The sequence below is a fragment of the Tachypleus tridentatus genome, chromosome 2 (genome assembly GCF_004210375.1).
Source record: "Tachypleus tridentatus isolate NWPU-2018 chromosome 2, ASM421037v1, whole genome shotgun sequence".
In the NCBI taxonomy this organism is placed as follows: Eukaryota; Metazoa; Arthropoda; class Merostomata; order Xiphosura; family Limulidae; genus Tachypleus; species Tachypleus tridentatus.
Genome location: NC_134826.1, coordinates 151,423,023 through 151,442,723, shown reverse-complemented (window position 1 = coordinate 151,442,723; position 19,701 = coordinate 151,423,023). Strand labels below are relative to the sequence as shown.

Here is a 19,701-nt window from a genome sequence, read left to right as displayed (position 1 = left end):
GTACATTTTTTGAAAACGTATTTGGTGATTGAGATTTTATGATTCAGACTTTCAATGTAGATTGACCCTAATAACATCAGTTAGTGTCAAGGTTTATAAAGATAATTACAAATAATCCAACACATTAATTAGTGTTAAGATTTACAAATAATCCAACACATAAAGAAGTGTCAAGATTTATAAAGATAATTACAAATATGACACACAAAGTTTAATGAAATTCTATTTTGTCTCCTATGAGGCAGCAGTAAGTTATTGAACTAACAATGCTGAAATCCAAGGTTTGATTCCTTGTAAAGGATATTGTAGTTTCTTGTTAAAACAGACTTTCTTAATGACAATGAAATATGGTTTCATTTAGCTGTAGATAGTATATCTACTGATGTATGAAGAATTATTTAGAGTGATAAATGTGTATTATTTGCTTATTTGCTTTTTATGAAATCAACTGAACCGTCTTATTTAAATTGTCTTGTTGGGAATTAAGCACAAAGCTGCACATTGAGCTATCTGTGCTCTGCCCACCACAGGTGTCAAAACACAGTTTCCAGCACTGTTAGTCTGCAGGTATACTTCTGTGCCACTGTGGAGCATTTTAATAATTGAGGAGGAATACTGGGAAAACCCATTAGAAATATGAGTAAATAGGTATTTGAAACACCACATCATAAAATACAAGCATTAGGTGTAAAATGTAATTTTAGTTTAAGTATGTAATTGATCACTTTAGAAGCAATACACCCATAGAGTACAATCAAAAGCTTTGATGCCAAATGCAGATAAATTTCAAACACAAGTGTAGATATCTTATGTTCAAAGATGCTTGACATAAACTTGACAGGTATTAGTTTTTAAAATGCAAGTAATAGAAACTTGAAAACACCTCTCTCAAGACCATACTAATGTGTGAGTTACTGTAGTTAAAATTGACAGAAATGAATTAATTAGAAAATGAAATAATTTAAAAAAAAGACAGCGATAAAAATAATTGTTGAAGTATAAATTATCCAAATACTAAAATTTAAACTCATTCAATGTGATGTGTTGATCTTTTTAGTGTAATTCTCACAGAACAAAATTTGAATTGACACTCAAGTTATTTTAATTTGTGTACAAAGGAACAATTTTGAATAAAATATAAATAAATTTATTGTCAGTAAACTGAAATCATTTTGTCTTAATCTGTGTAAACTGAGAACAATACGTTAAATAGCAAATTAAACTTTCATTTTGGAACAGGACTTAGTTTATTTGACTTTGTGGTACTTGGTATAAGTATTGTTATTTCATTATTATTCACCTTTGTTTTTTGTCAAAATAAAATACAAACAGAATTCTCCCTTTAAAACTTGTGTCACAATGGGGATATGGTGCTCAAAAAATGAACTTTCATAAAAATGACATACTTACATAACAAGCTTCTTCATTCCAGCATTAAATTTTCAAAATGAATTTCACATTAATATTATTCATTACTTCCATTATTTTTAAAAAGTTCTATTTTTATAGAAGCGTTATGTCTTTAATGTATATATGATTGAAGTCGAATTTTATCCCTTTTAGTGTTCAAGATGGAATGGTAAAGTGTGGGAAGATTATGAAATTAAAGTGTTCCCTCTAAGAAGGGGTTATGTTACTTGTATGATAACCTCCCTAGGATTCTATGGGTAAGTTAATTTCTTCTGTGTATCATGGAAAGAATAAATATTTTTGTGTTTTTAGTTCATTATTCCTTTATTGTGGTACATAAACCTAATACCGAGTTATGCTGCAGTTATGTGATATAAAATATATTAATAATATAATTATACCTTGAATTTCAATTTAAAATGAATTATTTTTGCCTTCTGACTGGTTCTGAACATTTTAGAACGTTTTCACTGTTAATCTCTACTATTATAATTATTCTATTTTGTGTATACTTTGACAAAGCATTGGGAGAGAAACACATAAAGAGAAATCTAAATCAAGTTTCAATTATTTTTATTAAATATGAGTTCAAAGAATATCAAACAGATTGATGAAAGTTATAAAACTGTCTACAAGTACTTGTCAACTTGTCCTGTTATACTGAGATTTATTTAGATTCTGACAAGTCAGGATGATCACTTCTTGGCCACTTTGAGGACAACTCTGTTTAGTGTATACCTTCATTAACTTCAAGAATCATTTTGTGATAACAAGAATGATTATTGTTTGGTAGAAATCAGTAAATACTGATATTGTTATGACAGTTTGGACCATTTCTCATATTACTGTAGTTAGTGTGTCAAACTGTGATGCTCACAATTCATTAACTGTTAAAACAAAATTGTCTTCACACTTGGTGATGCTGAGTATGTCATAAGAATGAGAGCCACATTCTACTATTTGGTCTGTCAGTATTTTAATTTGTTGATAAGGAGTGGCTCAAGAGTTGATAGTGGTTGATGTATTGATTAAATAACTGCCTTCCCTCTGATCTCTCATTTCAAACAAATAAAGCTGTCAACCTAACTTCATCAATAAAACATTATTTTCTTCATACCATCATTGAGGAAAATCTCGTAGTGATTGCACAGTTCAGATGCAATAACTTACCTCGACTCATATAATAACCTGATTTATGGTGTCCTCCATATGTGCAAATTTTGCTTACCACTAGCTTTTCAGATACCATTTATCATAATGTGATTACACATCGTGTAGCTGCAGTGCAGCATGCTGCTAAGTATGCAACAACCTTCCACCAGTAGAAATGTGACACATTCTCATAGCACAGCTGATTCCCACGATATACAGTGGAGCATTGTCATCACTTCTTGATTTTGCATAAACTTGTTTCTTCCTTTATAATTCTGTTGTGCAATTTCAGTTAATTCTAAGTTTTGACAACTCTTAGTTTTCTGTCACTTGCTTGTGGTTTAATATATTTCTGGGATATTCGTTTTTCATTTCCACATTATGAATTCTCAGTTTACTATTATGGCAACAACCTCTATCACATATTTAGCCACTACTAATCAACTGCCACATACTACTTCTGTGGAAGATGTTTCAGCCTTGGTTTGTCAGGAGTTTGAAATTGTCTTGGGAATTGCTATTACCAGATAACCCATTCCCAGAGAATTCTGTTGTGGACAAAGAGGATTTTAACAACATTTACCTGTGGCCAGCATTACAGTACCATCCTGTACTGTCCCTTGCCCTTTATTGGTCGTTTTAGACATAATTTTCCAGGTATGTTAGCCATTGTCCTATAATTTCTTCTTCATTGTGCACCATTCCAAGAAGCCTCTCAAAATCATACCCACTTCCTCCAACAGGAACCAGCTTATGTACGATGGCTTGCCAAGATGGAGAAGTCCTGTTTCACTCTTGCAGTATCTTATCCATTTGAATGGAGGTGAAAGGAGCTCATAGTTTCTAAAGTCAGGTCCTGTCCTTTACCTGGGTGTAAGATTCTGGAGATCTGAGTTTCCATTGAAGCCTTCATACCCTGGGATCAAGTATACATTGTTACTTATTATAATTTATTTTGGAGGAGTTTCCAATTTATTACTCTTTGCACATTGTGTATTAATATTTTAATTAACAGGATATTTGAATTTAGAAGTTAATTAACTGTGAATGTTTATCAAATTTATGGTATTTGCAAACAAGATTAATAGACACAATTTCTTTTTTAACACAAATATATTTTAATATGCAAACATAAAAACAATACAGTTTATGGCAACAGTTATTACTAATAGGTATTAAAAACCCATGTTGAGTCTTTCTCATTTCCCCATTCTGGGCTGATCCACTGTGGTTCATAAGCCTAAACCTCCTTCAGTTGTCTTTTCCAACACGTCTTCTGCTTTCTGAATCCTTTCTCTGTCATCTTAAGTCTTCTGTATATCATCTCACTGTCATTGCTCTCCAGCTTTAAGTGTTGCTTTTGTCCAGTTCCTTGCCAGAAGATCTTGACTCTCTAGATGTGTAGCCTTCCTTTTCTCTTGCTCATTCTGCAATTCTTGTTTAAATATTGACCAGATAAAACTGTGCATTTTCCAAAGTTCTTCTATGCACTATCGTTTCTTACTTTCTAATTTTTTTACTTGGATTTTCGACACAAGTTTTTCAGTCTTCACCACTGGGTGGCCTTGTATAATATCTTTGATTTATTCCTCTCCCACCACAATTTTCTTGTTCCCATCCATTTTTCTCTGTTTTGTTCCATTTGCCTGATTTATCTACCCTGTCCAATTCCTGTAAGTGACTACTATCACACTGTTATCCTTCACATCTTTGTCCTTCCTCCATTTGAACCTTGGCCAAATGCTCTTTGTACCACCTCTCTTTTAAGATGTATTTTCTTATTCCACTTTGCAGTTGGATGTAGAAATTCAGATATTTTCACCTCTGTCATAATGCCACTATTTTCCTTTATCCAATTAGTAGTTTTTTCCCAAAAATGGTGCAGGAAGAGAACATCATCTTAAATCCTATTCCCCTCTCCTCATCTATTGTTTATGTTCTCAGTGTATCCTGATCATCTCTGTTGTCCTGTATGTGCTCTACATCGTTATATCATCTGCACTGCTTCCTTCTTAGGATCTTTTTTCCTTTTATTTTTATACCATAGCATTCTTCCTCTGTCTTTGACCTGTCACTCATCAATGGTTGATTTACCAGCTTATTCATCTTGCTTTTGTTTCTTTGTCCAAGGGCTTTCATAATCTTTTTATATCTCTTCCCATCTGATACATCATCGAACCCATTCTCTGACTGCCCACTTCTGTTGTTCATTTAAAAAATATCATGCACATGGTCATTTAGACAATACTTCACATATTTTATGCACACAACTTGCATCATTTGCCTGCCTCCTTGTCAACTGGCTATTACTTCCTGCCTGTCACTATTTTGGTTTTGAACATGAAAGTTAATTTTTATCTCTTATTTTTATGGTATTACTTTCTATATCTCAGGATTCCTCTCTATGGCGAGTGCACCTATCCAGATAATGAACTTAAATTTATACCATGTGATTTTGTGGGTGAAAAAGCTCAATAAAGAGATAGGATGTTCCATAAGCAGTATCTTGCTTCAATAAGGTTTGCATCAGACTGTACCAGCTCACGAGCTATCATGAATAAAGCAATGTTGGTAATACTCCCTATCCTTCTGGTCTGAGGTGAATAAACCAGAACCAGTATGCTTTTCATAATTGAGTTTTGTGTTCACCCAATGCAGTCTCTTATGGTTTTGCATTCCTTCAGACTTTTTACAGCCCTGTCACAGCCCATATAGTATGAGAGTTCCTGCCTTTTAACATTTTCTAGCCACTTTGTTCATGAACCATGGAGGCTTCCTCCTAAAAGTAATTGGTTCAGTTGGAGAAGTGGTATTCTTTTTTTGGTGTAGACAGAGATTATGCTTCTCTTACCATGTACTGGAGGACAAATATCCAATGCTGCCTGGTTTTGGGATGGGTGAATTCACTACATGCAGTTCATCTCCTTCCACCATCCTACGACTGTCTGGGTGTTGGTTTTCAGGATTCTGGTTTTGGATCAACATAGGAGCAGCCAACATAAGCCTTCACACATAAATGAAAATTTTCTGATGCCACTCAGTTTTAGACTAGTGTGGACATTGCATTCCACCTAGTAACTGCTATCCAGGTGTCTGCAGACACGTCCTAGCTGTAATGGGAAGAAGTCATGTCCCTCTTGCTTCCTGGTTTTTAAAGTACAGTGTGATATACCTTAGTTTCTCTACATCATCCAGTTTTTCCAATTCCAACTATAAAATTGCATCCTTTCTGAAGAGTATAATGAATAGAAATTCAAGGTTTTAATCTAACAAGTGATATATTATATTATATTGTTTTTCTACAGATAATTGTTTATTTTACTTCCAGTACAAACATTATTCCTACTAGAAAGTTATTGATGAACATAGCTGATTTTTTTCAGCATGGTTAGAAAGCCAGAAAAATTGTGATAGTTACTGTTTATTTTCTGCATGATATTATTCTTTGTTATTTGATGCATTATTTAATTAAATAAAAAAGTAGGGTTAAGTTTCATCAACAGTCAATAGCAAAAAACGAAAGACACAAATAAGTATTATACTTCTTGTTTTTTATTTATTTATTATTTTAAAAGTAACTAAAATATAAAATAAAAAAAATTAGGTGAGATAAGAATAATTTGGGTAAAATGAATGTAATGATCAATTTTCATTACACTCACAAGTAACTTGTGATTACTTTGTGTGTTCTTTAATTTCACTGCATAATGTAAAGTACACATTTACCAAGTGCTTTACCACTCATGTGGTAAAAATGTTAGTAAGACATGGGTGAAAGGGCAGTAAAACAGTAAAACGTGAATAGAAACAGATGTATACTGTTATAAGTTTAAAGTTACAGTAGAGAAGATAACAAATAAGATTTCAAGTTTTATTGAAAAAGTCTGAAATTCATTTAGGAGGTTTTAATGATAACAAAAATGAAATGTGAGATAATGAAACTAATTTTGATCCTAACATGGAGATCACTGTTGAAACACAACAGTCTACAATTTTACTTAATATAGTCAAGGTTAAATTTGTTTTCTGGAAATATCTCATAATAATTACTGAAGGTTTCGAAAATTTCATTAAGACACACAAAACATGTTAGAAGTTATAATATGTAAACCATAAAGGTCAGTGTTTTTTGTTATGGACTCAGTTAAATCAATAAAGTCTATAGCAAAAGAGTTAATGCACATAGTTGGTTCAATAGAAAATGTAATGTGGTTATTCAACTTCACTCAACTGAATTGTACTGCTTGAAAGTTTCTTATAGTTCTGTTCATGTATGCGAGTTATATCCTGGTATTAGTATTAGTAATATTTTTTGCAAAGTGCCCTTCCATAGATGACATACAACTGCTTCAGACTCAGATATTTAGGTTTCAGACTACACAGATGAAAAACTAGACATTTTATGGAAAATTTTCACAAGATCTTTAACTATTAAGAATTTCGTAATCACAAGATTTGTTACTAGCAACTGTAATGTGGTCGTGGGCTGACTTGCAAGCAGGCTGAGTGGGTTGCTTCAGTTTAGCCATTGGAATTTCGACTAATACTACCTGCTGTCACATGAAATGTTTTTGAAGTAAGAATGCAGTGGGCAAATGGAACACACAGGTACTAACTCTAGGCTTAACAGTTAAAACAATGAGACTCGCGACTAAGACTTCCAATAACACTTTTTATTTAACTCATCAAACAATTAATATTTACACACACACACATATATATATACAATTTATCTTTATTCACATTTATCATAGGCAATCATTTTAACTCTATTAACATCATTACTGATGTTTAGGAATCAATGGTATTATAATACTTTCAAAGACGTTAGGTGAGAAATGGCATTTCCACTAACGGTAAGACATCTCTATTTCCTCTTGAATGATCAGATCAGTATGGAGTGTTTGCTAGATTTTTGAAGATCTTGTCTGCCATCTGTTAAAAAACCTTTAATATCAGCTGAAGAGGAGAATTGTTGGCCAAATCATAGTATCACAAATCAGATTTGTGATTTGTCAAGCTCATTAGTTACCAATAGTTCATACTGAAGCATGAAATAATGAAGGTTTCCTACTTGTTTTCTAACCTCTAAGCTCATTAGTTACCAATAGTTCATACTGAAGCATCATCAAATAGTCAAGGTTTCCTACTTGTCTTCTAACCTCTAAGCTCATTAGTTACCAATAGTTCATACTGAAGCATCATCAAATAGTCAAGGTTTCCTACTTGTTTTCTAACCTCTAAGCTCATTAGTTACCAATAGTTTATACTGAAGCATCATCAAATAGTCAAGGTTTCCTACTTGTTTTCTAACCTCTAAGCTCATTAGTTACCAATAGTTCATACTGAAGCATCATCAAATAGTCAAGGTTTCCTACCTGTTTTCCAACCTCTAAGCTCATAAGTAACCAATAGTTCATAGTGATGCATCATCAAATAGTCAAGGTTTCCTACTTGTTTTCTAACCTCTAAGCTCCTTAGTTACCTATAGTTCATACTGATGCATCATCAAATAGTCAAGGTTTCCTACTTGTTTTCTAACCTCTAAGCTCATTAGTTACCAATAGTTCATACCTATGCATCATCAAATAGTCAAGGTTTCCTACTTGTTTTCTAACCTCTAAGCTCATTAGTTACCAATAGTTCATACTGATGCATCATCAAATAGTCAAGGTTTCCTACTTGTTTTCTAACCTCTAAGCTCATTAGTTACCAATAGTTTATACTGAAGCATCATCAAATAGTCAAGGTTTCCTACTTGTTTTCTAACCTCTAAGCTCATTAGTTACCAATAGTTTATACTGAAGCATGAAATAATCAAGGTTTCCTACTTGTTTTCTAACCTCTAAGCTCATTAGTTACCAATAGTTCATACTGAAGCATCATCAAATAGTCAAGGTTTCCTACTTGTTTTCTAACCTCTAAGCTCATTAGTTACCAATAGTTCATACTGAAGCATCATCAAATAGTCAAGGTTTCCTACTTGTTTTCTAACCTCTAAGCTCATTAGTTACCAATAGTTCATACTGAAGCATCATCAAATAGTCAAGGTTTCCTACTTGTTTTCTAACCTCTAAGCTCATTAGTTACCAATAGTTCATACTGAAGCATCATCAAATAGTCAAGGTTTCCTACTTGTTTTCTAACCTCTAAGCTCATTAGTTACCAATAGTTCATACTGAAGCATCATCAAATAGTCAAGGTTTCCTACTTGTTTTCTAACCTCTAAGCTCATTAGTTACCAATAGTTCATACTGAAGCATCATCAAATAGTCAAGGTTTCCTACTTGTTTTCTAACCTCTAAGCTCATTAGTTACCAATAGTTCATACTGAAGCATCATCAAATAGTCAAGGTTTCCTACTTGTTTTCTAACCTCTAAGCTCATTAGTTACCAATAGTTCATACTGATGCATCATCAAATAGTCAAGGTTTCCTACTTGTTTTCTAACCTCTAAGCTCATTAGTTACCAATAGTTCATACTGAAGCATCATCAAATAGTCAAGGTTTCCTACTTGTTTTCTAACCTCTAAGCTCATTAGTTACCAATAGTTCATACTGATGCATCATCAAATAGTCAAGGTTTCCTACTTGTTTTCTAACCTCTAAGCTCATTAGTTACCAATAGTTCATACTGATGCATCATCAAATAGTCAAGGTTTCCTACTTGTTTTCTAACCTCTAAGCTCATTAGTTACCAATAGTTCATACTGAAGCATCATCAAATAGTCAAGGTTTCCTACTTGTTTTCTAACCTCTAAGCTCATTAGTTACCAATAGTTCATACTGAAGCATCATCAAATAGTCAAGGTTTCCTACTTGTTTTCTAACCTCTAAGCTCATTAGTTACCAATAGTTCATACTGAAGCATCATCAAATAGTCAAGGTTTCCTACTTGTTTTCTAACCTCTAAGCTCATTAGTTACCAATAGTTCATACTGAAGCATCATCAAATAGTCAAGGTTTCCTACTTGTTTTCTAACCTCTAAGCTCATTAGTTACCAATAGTTCATACTGAAGCATCATCAAATAGTCAAGGTTTCCTACTTGTTTTCTAACCTCTAAGCTCATTAGTTACCAATAGTTCATACTGAAGCATCATCAAATAGTCAAGGTTTCCTACTTGTTTTCTAACCTCTAAGCTCATTAGTTACCAATAGTTCATACTGAAGCATCATCAAATAGTCAAGGTTTCCTACTTGTTTTCTAACCTCTAAGCTCATTAGTTACCAATAGTTCATACTGAAGCATCATCAAATAGTCAAGGTTTCCTACTTGTTTTCTAACCTCTAAGCTCATTAGTTACCAATAGTTCATACTGAAGCATCATCAAATAGTCAAGGTTTCCTACTTGTTTTCTAACCTCTAAGCTCATTAGTTACCAATAGTTCATACTGAAGCATCATCAAATAGTCAAGGTTTCCTACTTGTTTTCTAACCTCTAAGCTCATTAGTTACCAATAGTTCATACTGAAGCATCATCAAATAGTCAAGGTTTCCTACTTGTTTTCTAACCTCTAAGCTCATTAGTTACCAATAGTTCATACTGAAGCATCATCAAATAGTCAAGGTTTCCTACTTGTTTTCTAACCTCTAAGCTCATTAGTTACCAATAGTTCATACTGAAGCATCATCAAATAGTCAAGGTTTCCTACCTGTTTTCTAACCTCTAAGCTCATTAGTTACCAATAGTTCATACTGAAGCATCATCAAATAGTCAAGGTTTCCTACTTGTTTTCTAACCTCTAAGCTCATTAGTTACCAATAGTTCATACTGAAGCATCATCAAATAGTCAAGGTTTCCTACTTGTTTTCTAACCTCTAAGCTCATTAGTTACCAATAGTTCATACTGAAGCATCATCAAATAGTCAAGGTTTCCTACTTGTTTTCTAACCTCTAAGCTCATTAGTTACCAATAGTTCATACTGAAGCATCATCAAATAGTCAAGGTTTCCTACTTGTTTTCTAACCTCTAAGCTCATTAGTTACCAATAGTTCATACTGAAGCATCATCAAATAGTCAAGGTTTCCTACTTGTTTTCTAACCTCTAAGCTCATTAGTTACCAATAGTTCATACTGAAGCATCATCAAATAGTCAAGGTTTCCTACTTGTTTTCTAACCTCTAAGCTCATTAGTTACCAATAGTTCATACTGAAGCATCATCAAATAGTCAAGGTTTCCTACTTGTTTTCTAACCTCTAAGCTCATTAGTTACCAATAGTTCATACTGAAGCATCATCAAATAGTCAAGGTTTCCTACTTGTTTTCTAACCTCTAAGCTCATTAGTTACCAATAGTTCATACTGAAGCATCATCAAATAGTCAAGGTTTCCTACTTGTTTTCTAACCTCTAAGCTCATTAGTTACCAATAGTTCATACTGAAGCATCATCAAATAGTCAAGGTTTCCTACTTGTTTTCTAACCTCTAAGCTCATTAGTTACCAATAGTTCATACTGAAGCATCATCAAATAGTCAAGGTTTCCTACTTGTTTTCTAACCTCTAAGCTCATTAGTTACCAATAGTTCATACTGAAGCATCATCAAATAGTCAAGGTTTCCTACTTGTTTTCTAACCTCTAAGCTCATTAGTTACCAATAGTTCATACTGAAGCATCATCAAATAGTCAAGGTTTCCTACTTGTTTTCTAACCTCTAAGCTCATTAGTTACCAATAGTTCATACTGAAGCATCATCAAATAGTCAAGGTTTCCTACTTGTTTTCTAACCTCTAAGCTCATTAGTTACCAATAGTTCATACTGATGCATCATCAAATAGTCAAGGTTTCCTACTTGTTTTCTAACCTCTAAGCTCATTAGTTACCAATAGTTCATACTGAAGCATCATCAAATAGTCAAGGTTTCCTACTTGTTTTCTAACCTCTAAGCTCATTAGTTACCAATAGTTCATACTGAAGCATCATCAAATAGTCAAGGTTTCCTACTTGTTTTCTAACCTCTAAGCTCATTAGTTACCAATAGTTCATACTGAAGCATCATCAAATAGTCAAGGTTTCCTACTTGTTTTCTAACCTCTAAGCTCATTAGTTACCAATAGTTCATACTGAAGCATCATCAAATAGTCAAGGTTTCCTACTTGTTTTCTAACCTCTAAGCTCATTAGTTACCAATAGTTCATACTGATGCATCATCAAATAGTCAAGGTTTCCTACTTGTTTTCTAACCTCTAAGCTCATTAGTTACCAATAGTTCATACTGAAGCATCATCAAATAGTCAAGGTTTCCTACTTGTTTTCTAACCTCTAAGCTCATTAGTTACCAATAGTTCATACTGAAGCATCATCAAATAGTCAAGGTTTCCTACTTGTTTTCTAACCTCTAAGCTCATTAGTTACCAATAGTTCATACTGATGCATCATCAAATAGTCAAGGTTTCCTACTTGTTTTCTAACCTCTAAGCTCATTAGTTACCAATAGTTCATACTGATGCATCATCAAATAGTCAAGGTTTCCTACTTGTTTTCTAACCTCTAAGCTCATTAGTTACCAATAGTTCATACTGAAGCATCATCAAATAGTCAAGGTTTCCTACTTGTTTTCTAACCTCTAAGCTCATTAGTTACCAATAGTTCATACTGATGCATCATCAAATAGTCAAGGTTTCCTACTTGTTTTCTAACCTCTAAGCTCATTAGTTACCAATAGTTCATACTGATGCATCATCAAATAGTCAAGGTTTCCTACTTGTTTTCTAACCTCTAAGCTCATTAGTTACCAATAGTTCATACTGAAGCATCATCAAATAGTCAAGGTTTCCTACTTGTTTTCTAACCTCTAAGCTCATTAGTTACCAATAGTTCATACTGAAGCATCATCAAATAGTCAAGGTTTCCTACTTGTTTTCTAACCTCTAAGCTCATTAGTTACCAATAGTTCATACTGAAGCATCATCAAATAGTCAAGGTTTCCTACTTGTTTTCTAACCTCTAAGCTCATTAGTTACCAATAGTTCATACTGAAGCATCATCAAATAGTCAAGGTTTCCTACTTGTTTTCTAACCTCTAAGCTCATTAGTTACCAATAGTTCATACTGAAGCATCATCAAATAGTCAAGGTTTCCTACTTGTTTTCTAACCTCTAAGCTCATTAGTTACCAATAGTTCATACTGAAGCATCATCAAATAGTCAAGGTTTCCTACTTGTTTTCTAACCTCTAAGCTCATTAGTTACCAATAGTTCATACTGAAGCATCATCAAATAGTCAAGGTTTCCTACTTGTTTTCTAACCTCTAAGCTCATTAGTTACCAATAGTTCATACTGAAGCATCATCAAATAGTCAAGGTTTCCTACTTGTTTTCTAACCTCTAAGCTCATTAGTTACCAATAGTTCATACTGATGCATCATCAAATAGTCAAGGTTTCCTACTTGTTTTCTAACCTCTAAGCTCATTAGTTACCAATAGTTCATACTGAAGCATCATCAAATAGTCAAGGTTTCCTACTTGTTTTCTAACCTCTAAGCTCATTAGTTACCAATAGTTCATACTGAAGCATCATCAAATAGTCAAGGTTTCCTACTTGTTTTCTAACCTCTAAGCTCATTAGTTACCAATAGTTCATACTGAAGCATCATCAAATAGTCAAGGTTTCCTACTTGTTTTCTAACCTCTAAGCTCATTAGTTACCAATAGTTCATACTGAAGCATCATCAAATAGTCAAGGTTTCCTACTTGTTTTCTAACCTCTAAGCTCATTAGTTACCAATAGTTCATACTGAAGCATCATCAAATAGTCAAGGTTTCCTACTTGTTTTCTAACCTCTAAGCTCATTAGTTACCAATAGTTCATACTGAAGCATCATCAAATAGTCAAGGTTTCCTACTTGTTTTCTAACCTCTAAGCTCATTAGTTACCAATAGTTCATACTGAAGCATCATCAAATAGTCAAGGTTTCCTACTTGTTTTCTAACCTCTAAGCTCATTAGTTACCAATAGTTCATACTGAAGCATCATCAAATAGTCAAGGTTTCCTACTTGTTTTCTAACCTCTAAGCTCATTAGTTACCAATAGTTCATACTGAAGCATCATCAAATAGTCAAGGTTTCCTACTTGTTTTCTAACCTCTAAGCTCATTAGTTACCAATAGTTCATACTGAAGCATCATCAAATAGTCAAGGTTTCCTACTTGTTTTCTAACCTCTAAGCTCATTAGTTACCAATAGTTCATACTGAAGCATCATCAAATAGTCAAGGTTTCCTACTTGTTTTCTAACCTCTAAGCTCATTAGTTACCAATAGTTCATACTGAAGCATCATCAAATAGTCAAGGTTTCCTACTTGTTTTCTAACCTCTAAGCTCATTAGTTACCAATAGTTCATACTGATGCATCATCAAATAGTCAAGGTTTCCTACTTGTTTTCTAACCTCTAAGCTCATTAGTTACCAATAGTTCATACTGAAGCATCATCAAATAGTCAAGGTTTCCTACTTGTTTTCTAACCTCTAAGCTCATTAGTTACCAATAGTTCATACTGAAGCATCATCAAATAGTCAAGGTTTCCTACTTGTTTTCTAACCTCTAAGCTCATTAGTTACCAATAGTTCATACTGAAGCATCATCAAATAGTCAAGGTTTCCTACTTGTTTTCTAACCTCTAAGCTCATTAGTTACCAATAGTTCATACTGATGCATCATCAAATAGTCAAGGTTTCCTACTTGTTTTCTAACCTCTAAGCTCATTAGTTACCAATAGTTCATACTGAAGCATCATCAAATAGTCAAGGTTTCCTACTTGTTTTCTAACCTCTAAGCTCATTAGTTACCAATAGTTCATACTGAAGCATCATCAAATAGTCAAGGTTTCCTACTTGTTTTCTAACCTCTAAGCTCATTAGTTACCAATAGTTCATACTGAAGCATCATCAAATAGTCAAGGTTTCCTACTTGTTTTCTAACCTCTAAGCTCATTAGTTACCAATAGTTCATACTGAAGCATCATCAAATAGTCAAGGTTTCCTACTTGTTTTCTAACCTCTAAGCTCATTAGTTACCAATAGTTCATACTGATGCATCATCAAATAGTCAAGGTTTCCTACTTGTTTTCTAACCTCTAAGCTCATTAGTTACCAATAGTTCATACTGAAGCATCATCAAATAGTCAAGGTTTCCTACTTGTTTTCTAACCTCTAAGCTCATTAGTTACCAATAGTTCATACTGAAGCATCATCAAATAGTCAAGGTTTCCTACTTGTTTTCTAACCTCTAAGCTCATTAGTTACCAATAGTTCATACTGAAGCATCATCAAATAGTCAAGGTTTCCTACTTGTTTTCTAACCTCTAAGCTCATTAGTTACCAATAGTTCATACTGAAGCATCATCAAATAGTCAAGGTTTCCTACTTGTTTTCTAACCTCTAAGCTCATTAGTTACCAATAGTTCATACTGAAGCATCATCAAATAGTCAAGGTTTCCTACTTGTTTTCTAACCTCTAAGCTCATTAGTTACCAATAGTTCATACTGAAGCATCATCAAATAGTCAAGGTTTCCTACTTGTTTTCTAACCTCTAAGCTCATTAGTTACCAATAGTTCATACTGAAGCATCATCAAATAGTCAAGGTTTCCTACTTGTTTTCTAACCTCTAAGCTCATTAGTTACCAATAGTTCATACTGAAGCATCATCAAATAGTCAAGGTTTCCTACTTGTTTTCTAACCTCTAAGCTCATTAGTTACCAATAGTTCATACTGAAGCATCATCAAATAGTCAAGGTTTCCTACTTGTTTTCTAACCTCTAAGCTCATTAGTTACCTCTAAGCTAACCTCTAAGCTCATTAGTTACCAATAGTTCATACTGAAGCATCATCAAATAGTCAAGGTTTCCTACTTGTTTTCTAACCTCTAAGCTCATTAGTTACCAATAGTTCATACTGAAGCATCATCAAATAGTCAAGGTTTCCTACTTGTTTTCTAACCTCTAAGCTCATTAGTTACCAATAGTTCATACTGAAGCATCATCAAATAGTCAAGGTTTCCTACTTGTTTTCTAACCTCTAAGCTCATTAGTTACCAATAGTTCATACTGATGCATCATCAAATAGTCAAGGTTTCCTACTTGTTTTCTAACCTCTAAGCTCATTAGTTACCAATAGTTCATACTGATGCATCATCAAATAGTCAAGGTTTCCTACTTGTTTTCTAACCTCTAAGCTCATTAGTTACCAATAGTTCATACTGATGCATCATCAAATAGTCAAGGTTTCCTACTTGTTTTCTAACCTCTAAGCTCATTAGTTACCAATAGTTCATACTGATGCATCATCAAATAGTCAAGGTTTCCTACTTGTTTTCTAACCTCTAAGCTCATTAGTTACCAATAGTTCATACTGATGCATCATCAAATAGTCAAGGTTTCCTACTTGTTTTCTAACCTCTAAGCTCATTAGTTACCAATAGTTCATACTGAAGCATCATCAAATAGTCAAGGTTTCCTACTTGTTTTCTAACCTCTAAGCTCATTAGTTACCAATAGTTCATACTGAAGCATCATCAAATAGTCAAGGTTTCCTACTTGTTTTCTAACCTCTAAGCTCATTAGTTACCAATAGTTCATACTGAAGCATCATCAAATAGTCAAGGTTTCCTACTTGTTTTCTAACCTCTAAGCTCATTAGTTACCAATAGTTCATACTGAAGCATCATCAAATAGTCAAGGTTTCCTACTTGTTTTCTAACCTCTAAGCTCATTAGTTACCAATAGTTCATACTGAAGCATCATCAAATAGTCAAGGTTTCCTACTTGTTTTCTAACCTCTAAGCTCATTAGTTACCAATAGTTCATACTGAAGCATCATCAAATAGTCAAGGTTTCCTACTTGTTTTCTAACCTCTAAGCTCATTAGTTACCAATAGTTCATACTGAAGCATCATCAAATAGTCAAGGTTTCCTACTTGTTTTCTAACCTCTAAGCTCATTAGTTACCAATAGTTCATACTGAAGCATCATCAAATAGTCAAGGTTTCCTACTTGTTTTCTAACCTCTAAGCTCATTAGTTACCAATAGTTCATACTGAAGCATCATCAAATAGTCAAGGTTTCCTACTTGTTTTCTAACCTCTAAGCTCATTAGTTACCAATAGTTCATACTGAAGCATCATCAAATAGTCAAGGTTTCCTACTTGTTTTCTAACCTCTAAGCTCATTAGTTACCAATAGTTCATACTGAAGCATCATCAAATAGTCAAGGTTTCCTACTTGTTTTCTAACCTCTAAGCTCATTAGTTACCAATAGTTCATACTGAAGCATCATCAAATAGTCAAGGTTTCCTACTTGTTTTCTAACCTCTAAGCTCATTAGTTACCAATAGTTCATACTGAAGCATCATCAAATAGTCAAGGTTTCCTACTTGTTTTCTAACCTCTAAGCTCATTAGTTACCAATAGTTCATACTGAAGCATCATCAAATAGTCAAGGTTTCCTACTTGTTTTCTAACCTCTAAGCTCATTAGTTACCAATAGTTCATACTGAAGCATCATCAAATAGTCAAGGTTTCCTACTTGTTTTCTAACCTCTAAGCTCATTAGTTACCAATAGTTCATACTGAAGCATCATCAAATAGTCAAGGTTTCCTACTTGTTTTCTAACCTCTAAGCTCATTAGTTACCAATAGTTCATACTGAAGCATCATCAAATAGTCAAGGTTTCCTACTTGTTTTCTAACCTCTAAGCTCATTAGTTACCAATAGTTCATACTGAAGCATCATCAAATAGTCAAGGTTTCCTACTTGTTTTCTAACCTCTAAGCTCATTAGTTACCAATAGTTCATACTGAAGCATCATCAAATAGTCAAGGTTTCCTACTTGTTTTCTAACCTCTAAGCTCATTAGTTACCAATAGTTCATACTGAAGCATCATCAAATAGTCAAGGTTTCCTACTTGTTTTCTAACCTCTAAGCTCATTAGTTACCAATAGTTCATACTGAAGCATCATCAAATAGTCAAGGTTTCCTACTTGTTTTCTAACCTCTAAGCTCATTAGTTACCAATAGTTCATACTGAAGCATCATCAAATAGTCAAGGTTTCCTACTTGTTTTCTAACCTCTAAGCTCATTAGTTACCAATAGTTCATACTGAAGCATCATCAAATAGTCAAGGTTTCCTACTTGTTTTCTAACCTCTAAGCTCATTAGTTACCAATAGTTCATACTGAAGCATCATCAAATAGTCAAGGTTTCCTACTTGTTTTCTAACCTCTAAGCTCATTAGTTACCAATAGTTCATACTGAAGCATCATCAAATAGTCAAGGTTTCCTACTTGTTTTCTAACCTCTAAGCTCATTAGTTACCAATAGTTCATACTGAAGCATCATCATCAAATAGTCAAGGTTTCCTACTTGTTTTCTAACCTCTAAGCTCATTAGTTACCAATAGTTCATACTGAAGCATCATCAAATAGTCAAGGTTTCCTACTTGTTTTCTAACCTCTAAGCTCATTAGTTACCAATAGTTCATACTGAAGCATCATCAAATAGTCAAGGTTTCCTACTTGTTTTCTAACCTCTAAGCTCATTAGTTACCAATAGTTCATACTGAAGCATCATCAAATAGTCAAGGTTTCCTACTTGTTTTCTAACCTCTAAGCTCATTAGTTACCAATAGTTCATACTGAAGCATCATCAAATAGTCAAGGTTTCCTACTTGTTTTCTAACCTCTAAGCTCATTAGTTACCAATAGTTCATACTGAAGCATCATCAAATAGTCAAGGTTTCCTACTTGTTTTCTAACCTCTAAGCTCATTAGTTACCAATAGTTCATACTGAAGCATCATCAAATAGTCAAGGTTTCCTACTTGTTTTCTAACCTCTAAGCTCATTAGTTACCAATAGTTCATACTGAAGCATCATCAAATAGTCAAGGTTTCCTACTTGTTTTCTAACCTCTAAGCTCATTAGTTACCAATAGTTCATACTGAAGCATCATCAAATAGTCAAGGTTTCCTACTTGTTTTCTAACCTCTAAGCTCATTAGTTACCAATAGTTCATACTGAAGCATCATCAAATAGTCAAGGTTTCCTACTTGTTTTCTAACCTCTAAGCTCATTAGTTACCAATAGTTCATACTGAAGCATCATCAAATAGTCAAGGTTTCCTACTTGTTTTCTAACCTCTAAGCTCATTAGTTACCAATAGTTCATACTGAAGCATCATCAAATAGTCAAGGTTTCCTACTTGTTTTCTAACCTCTAAGCTCATTAGTTACCAATAGTTCATACTGAAGCATCATCAAATAGTCAAGGTTTCCTACTTGTTTTCTAACCTCTAAGCTCATTAGTTACCAATAGTTCATACTGAAGCATCATCAAATAGTCAAGGTTTCCTACTTGTTTTCTAACCTCTAAGCTCATTAGTTACCAATAGTTCATACTGAAGCATCATCAAATAGTCAAGGTTTCCTACTTGTTTTCTAACCTCTAAGCTCATTAGTTACCAATAGTTCATACTGAAGCATCATCAAATAGTCAAGGTTTCCTACTTGTTTTCTAACCTCTAAGCTCATTAGTTACCAATAGTTCATACTGAAGCATCATCAAATAGTCAAGGTTTCCTACTTGTTTTCTAACCTCTAAGCTCATTAGTTACCAATAGTTCATACTGATGCATCATCAAATAGTCAAGGTTTCCTACTTGTTTTCTAACCTCTAACATTAGTTACCAATAGTTCATTTCTACTTGTTTTCTAACCTCTAAGCTCATTAGTTACCAATAGTTCATACTGATGCATCATCAAATAGTCAAGGTTTCCTACTTGTTTTCTAACCTCTAAGCTCATTAGTTACCAATAGTTCATACTGATGCATCATCAAATAGTCAAGGTTTCCTACTTGTTTTCTAACCTCTAAGCTCATTAGTTACCAATAGTTCATACTGAAGCATCATCAAATAGTCAAGGTTTCCTACTTGTTTTCTAACCTCTAAGCTCATTAGTTACCAATAGTTCATACTGAAGCATCATCAAATAGTCAAGGTTTCCTACTTGTTTTCTAACCTCTAAGCTCATTAGTTACCAATAGTTCATACTGAAGCATCATCAAATAGTCAAGGTTTCCTACTTGTTTTCTAACCTCTAAGCTCATTAGTTACCAATAGTTCATACTGAAGCATCATCA

The 19,701-nt window shown here is 33.6% G+C and overlaps 1 protein-coding gene across 1 annotated transcript in view; it reads left to right on the top strand.

The window, feature by feature from the left end:
• LOC143245641 (uncharacterized) overlaps nucleotides 1-19,701 on the top strand; it is a 125,755-nt gene that overhangs the window by 79,565 nt on the left and 26,489 nt on the right. The window contains exon 17 of the mRNA XM_076491990.1: nucleotides 1,564-1,667. Within this exon, the coding sequence (XP_076348105.1) occupies nucleotides 1,564-1,667 (104 nt within the window). The remainder of the gene's footprint in view (nucleotides 1-1,563; nucleotides 1,668-19,701) is intronic.